Source organism: Limulus polyphemus, unplaced genomic scaffold (assembly GCF_000517525.1).
Source record: "Limulus polyphemus unplaced genomic scaffold, Limulus_polyphemus-2.1.2 Scaffold4486, whole genome shotgun sequence".
Classification (NCBI taxonomy): Eukaryota; Metazoa; Arthropoda; class Merostomata; order Xiphosura; family Limulidae; genus Limulus; species Limulus polyphemus.
This window is the reverse complement of record NW_013670096.1, coordinates 12,800-18,991: the sequence shown is the minus strand read 5'-3', so window position 1 is coordinate 18,991 and position 6,192 is coordinate 12,800. Positions and strand designations below refer to the sequence as shown.

At 32.6% G+C, this 6,192-nt stretch overlaps 1 protein-coding gene across 1 annotated transcript in view; it reads right to left on the bottom strand.

The window, feature by feature from the left end:
- The window catches only part of LOC106471235 (thrombospondin type-1 domain-containing protein 4-like), a gene marked incomplete at its 5' end in the record, with an annotated part of 23,421 nt that extends 18,454 nt beyond the window's left edge, over nt 1–4,967 (bottom strand). The window contains 2 exons of the mRNA XM_013931825.2: nt 2,990–3,165; nt 4,763–4,967. Of these exons, the coding sequence (XP_013787279.1) occupies nt 2,990–3,165; nt 4,763–4,967 (381 nt within the window). The remainder of the gene's footprint in view (nt 1–2,989; nt 3,166–4,762) is intronic.
- Nucleotides 4,968–6,192: the final 1,225 nt, after the last annotated feature.

Sequence of the window (6,192 nt, the reverse complement as noted above, 5' to 3'; positions counted from 1 at the left end):
TTTACTATGAAACCCATGTAATTATGTTATTAGTTATTGGCTACTTTACTATAAAACCCATTAGTTATTGGTCACTTTACTATGAAACCCATGTAATTATGTTATTAGTTATTGGCCACTTTATTATAAAACCCATGCAATATCATATTGGACAAATTTTTGCTGCCAAAATAACCTGGCTTCAGCGTGACATAAACTTCACAAGACCAAGAAATAATTTTGTTTAATTGTAGCCCATTTCTCAGATTATGGGCTAAAATTTTCCTACTAAATATGGTAAATATGCTTACCCACAAAAATTAATAAAGTCAGTGTTATGTTTTTCAAACCATTTTGGATAATACGATTGTTGGATTATGTTTCTGATTGCCGTATTTGTGGGGTGGATATAATCAGCAATAACATTTAGGTATATTTTGGATCCGAGTCACGTAAAGGAATCAAAGGGCATAAAGGCTTTAGCCCTGCCACAAAAACATCCATACCAATTGCTATGCCAGAACATTACAAGCAGTTTTGAGTATTTTTTTTTCATTTATTTAACAGTGTTGTTAATAATGCTTCGATAGAAGGGCACAATTTGGTCCATTTTCTTGGAGGCAGACCACTAAAGCAGTACATATCCGCATTTTTATATTAAGCATAATCAACTACCAAACATTTTAGATGGCCAGTCTCTGTTTTACGTATACAAATGGAAGAAGTGTTGTGTTTTACAAATGTAGCAAAGTGGCCAGTCATTGTAGTAAAATGTAGCAAAGTGGCCAGTCATTGTAGTAAAATGGCCAGTTATTGTAGCAAAGTGGCCAGTCATTGTAGTAAAGTGGCCAGTGATTGTTGTAAAGTGGCCAGTCATTGTAGTAAAGTGGTCAGTCATTGTAGTAAAGTGGCCAGTCTCTGTTTTACGTATACAAATGGAAGAAGTGTTGTGTTTTACAAATGTAGCAAAGTGACCAGTCATTGTAGTAAAATGGCCAGTCATTGTAGCAAAGTGGCCAGTCATTGACAGTGATGGCGGTTCAGCCAAGGTGTATCAGGCGAATTGCCTCCAATATCAAACTTATACTTTATCACAGAGATGGCGGTTCAGCCAAGGTGTATCAGGCGAATTGCTTCCAATATCAAACTTATACTCTATCACAGTGATGGCGGTTCAGCCAAGGTGTATCAGGCGCACTGCCTCCAATATCAAACTTATACTTTATCACAGTGATGGCGGTTCAGCCAAGGTGTATAAGACGATTGCCTCTTCCATCCATGAATCTATTTTGTGTTTTGTTGTTTTTTTTTCTATAATGCAACTCAAACCATATAACCGTCGACAAGTACAAACCGAAGAACTAAATCATGCTTTAGATTATGGTGGAATTCCAGTAAATATATATTACATTTGCAATGTCATCTGTCTATTATAAAGAGCATAAAATAATATTATTGCAAAAGAATAGGTAGTGTCACTTTCAGCTACATTTTTTCAAACAGTGTGTTTACCGCACAGTGTAGAAAAAATAACTAGTAATATTCATGTTACCTTGCGAAATAAAGCATGCAACTAACGTCATAGCTGTTATGTGTCTAATAAATGCAACCAAATGATGCAGTTAAAGCTGTGTCTTACAGAAAGAGGTAAGGATATTCTAACATTATTTTTAAATGTATATGTAAAATTCCGAAAAGTGTACTTGAGTAAATAAGTATAAGTTATTTCTAGCTTTATTTGCGTGTAATGTTTAAGTTTATGTTAAAACAAAAACATTTTCTGAAATTTACTACAATGACTGGCCACTTTGCTACAATGACTGGCCACTTTACTGCAATGACTGGACACTTTACTACAATGACTGGCCACTTTACTAATCAAACTTATACTTTATCAATTGAGGCAATTCGCCTGATACACCTTGGCTGAACCGCCACCACTGTGATAAAGTCTAAGTTTGATATTGGAGGCAATTCGCCTGATACACCTTCGCTGAACCACCATCACTGTGACAAAGTATAAGTTTGATATTTGACATTTTTAACCTGAAAAGTACCACAGGAACTAAACCCCAAAGTTCAGGAGTAGTCACCTCTAATTTACAACTGCTTGAACAGAGCGCCTGAAACCAGTCAGCAGCACCAGGCGCCTACTTGGCTACTATTAACCGAACAGTATGATTGGCTATTACGGCAAATATACTTCTTCAGCTGCAGTACAGAATGTGTTTAAGGAATATAGCGGATCGAACCACAAACCTTCAGATTCACAGAATACGCTAACTACTAGGGTACGCCGTAAGTTGATGAAATATAAAATAAAAATCTGTGGTAATCTAACTTTATATAAACTCTATATATTAGCGGTGACCAGTAATACACTTTTAACAACTCAAATTACGATAACAAAAACCAGTAAACTTTGTTACACTTAATTACCACGAATTGGTTGTCTGAATGTAGTTTTTTATCATTAGTATTGTTCATATACTTTATAGTCAAGCTATTCATAAATGATTCTTTAATGCTTTGTACGTTAGTTATTCGGATATAATTAGCCCTATGTGGCTCATCAGTAAACTCAATCTCTTGTAATACTACAGTTCGGAGTTCGAGCCTTGCATGGCCACAACACAGGTACCTTATTACATGTTTGGTGCTTAACTTCAAATTAACAAATAAGATGTAAATGTCAAACATTTTTATGCTAAGCTTCTATGTTTTCACATATTTCAGTGTAAACCAACTTCGACACAAGTTGCTCTTCAGATTTCTGCTAACCTGAATAACTATAATAACTATAAGAATTCTTATATTAATTCTTTATCATAATAAAGGTTTTGTATGCTTTGATATTTTTTTACATATTTAAATGAGAACTTAATATAATTTTAAAACAATTCATTAGAAGTGTATACAACTTTCTCTTAACAGCATAATTTGCTTTTCATTTTTATTACGTTTTATATTTCACTACTGTATAAAATTTACGTATCAAAGTAAAAGTTACCAATAATATCTGAACATCTTGGTTAATTGGACCCTTTGCAACGATATTTTCCATTTGCTGAGTAATGTGATTCCTCCTGGTGTAAAAGAAAGTCGTTCCAGCAGCGTTGTATGTTCCGGACCAATTAATATTCCAGTTTCCATTGATAACATATTCGCCACTGTTTGTCCTAATGGCTATAACAATGTCAAACACACGTTTTGGTTACTGTAAAACCTATGTTTCAAACTTCATTTTTATTACATCAGCAGTTACTAACATACACAGATATAGGTTTTATTTATTTTCACTGTGCTATTAAGCCAACTTTTTCTGGCTACAAATTACTTAATTGGTCCAATAATCCTCTTTTAAATCACGAACTTTGTATTCTTTTTTACTAAAAATCTTTTTCAGTACTGTTTTGATCGAGGAATTTAACTACTATTAGCTAAATCTGTTCCTCCTAAACATTGTTCCAATAACTCAGTGATAGCATGATGACTGCCTCTGGATAGTATTTGAAAAGACTTATTATCTACATTCTTTTAAAATAATACGCTCAAAGTTTTGATGATTTCAGCACTGACATTTCAAAATTAATCATAATTTCATCAAAGGATAAATTATTAAGGAAGAACCTTTCAAACAGTCTAGACATTTATTGTGATGTCATGAGCTTCATTCGACAAAAAAAAATATCTTTAAAGTCAACATAATTATATAAAAGTAAATATATATATTTAACATACCAAATTAACTATTTATAATTATACGGAAATTAACTTTAACTAATATTATTGCTGAGACCAATATGTTTCTCACACTCTCTTTCACTGTCATGCACAATCCATCGTGCTCTCTACAAAATGTTACACTCCTTCAAATTGCCACACACACACATATTTTATAAAGAAAACCACACAATTACAATTCTTCTTCAAATATTTTAAAATGAAACACTTCACAGATGTTACAAACTTTCTAAATTTCAAATCCCCTTCATAATTTCTCCACATTTTGTCATTAAAACGGCCACACACTTTCTTTCTTCTTTCAATAATGTCACATATTTCCTATTCCTTCCACTTTTGTTTCAAACCATCACAAATTTTCATTTAAAATATCACAATTTTTTTCTTCAAAACTATCGTACATTTTCCTCTTCTTTCAAACGTTTTATAATACCTATATATTTTTTTTCAATCTTCCAGTTATTTTGATATGTTGGATAGAATTTATGGAGTTTGTATATGCGACTAAATAAAAAGGTGTTAATTTATAAAGATTTGACATTTAATTTTGCACATAAATAATTCTATACATATTGTGATTTTTTTTCTTCGAAAGGAGTTCTTGTACTTTTTGACATTCTTTCCACGCATTTATTTTATATCGGTACATTGAAATGATATACAAACTGTACAAGCTACCAAAGATACTTTGTAATAAAATATAGTATATCAAATTTTAATCTGTGTTTCTGCAGGTCTCTATTTATATTGTGGTCCGAAGGACTTCTGATGCTTTATTTTTATATACTTTATCTGATGCTACGTAAACTCAATCATTAAAAAGAACAAACTAAACTAACAAACCTGGTGGAGAAATAAAATATTTCAAATAAATAAAGTTACCTTACTGCATAAAATTACTTAATAAACAGCGGACTTATATTACCAGTGAACTAATTAGTTACTTAATACCACAAGAGTCTGAAATCGATTGTTAAGTTTATCAGTGAATGAGATAAACTGAGAAAGAATCCAAATGATGAAAACAAAAGTAATTTACCTAGATGGTTCTGACTATGTTTCAGTTCAGTAACATTGATGTTACAAGCGCCACGAGGAATTCTGGCTATCAAATTGTATCCTGTTCGTAGGTTAGGTCGAGTAAACAGACCGGAGACTATACGGCACGTGCTGTTATCTCCTCCACAAACCCCACACTGGTCAAGTGTTTTTTCAGAACCCAGCACTCCGTCACAACCTACAGTCTAGAGAAAACTCAGTAAATAAGTTATCTTTCTAACAAATCACAAATTTGTAGTTCTAGCTGATTTGTAATTTAACGTGGCACAGTGATGCATTTATTAACCACATGTTTCATAAGTTGGAACAAGTATTAGAAATATAAACTTACACATTAAATATAAAATGGTTGAACGAATTTATTTGCTTGTTATAGATAAAGTTAACAAAAAATGTCATTTGCCCAGTTACTTGTGGGCAGTAAAGCAGTGAACACAAACTTAGTTTTAATATTTTAATGCATTATTCAACCAAAGATTTACACGAATTTCCAATGCCAAATAAAGAAAAATGTTACATGGAATAAAATTCAAAGAATAAATCATTATGACCATTGATACACACTGATAGATAAGAATGAGGTACATCTGTAAACAGTTTGTTGTTACACTTTGTGTAATCTATATTTCCATATAATACACAATATAAAAGCCCCCAAACCCCATCACAGTATCTTTGATACCGGTACTTCCACTAAATGATGTTCAATCTCAACCTATTTTAGGCAAGTTGTCCACAAATTTAGAAATAGCATTATTTAAAATGCAATTATAAACGTAAAGATGCATAATTTAATATTCTACCGCCAATAATTACGTAATCACATCATATAATATGGAACGCAGAGCTCAGTCAAATACTTGGGTTGGCATCATTGCATATACGTGAATGTTCTTAAGAGCAGCGACAAGAACAATACCACAAAAAATATATAAACGATCCATATTGAACAATCAGTATTGACAATTCTCGTTCGAAATGTTAAAAAAGGCAATTAAATGGTGGATAAGAATAATGTATTGCTAGCAAAGTAAATTAACTTGTTACTCCCCCTATCGGACTAACTAAAACACACGTGATATCGAGCTTAAAACTATTCATATTTCATGTAGGAAAAGCCAACGAACCATCTCTGTTGATTCAAGTGGCAAGTTGAAAAACAAACAAGAAGAAGATACTTCCGACGTAGTGTTACAAGAAGAAGGTACTTCCGACGTAGTGTTGACTAATGGTTTGAAACTCATAAGAAACAAGAAGAAGAAACTTCCGACGTAGTGTTGCAAGAAGAAGGTACTTCCGACGTAGTGTTGACTAAAGGTTTGAAACTCATAGGAAACAAGAAGAAGAAACTTCCGACGTAGTGTTACAAGAAGAAAATACTTCTGACGTAGTGTTACAAGAAGAAGGTAC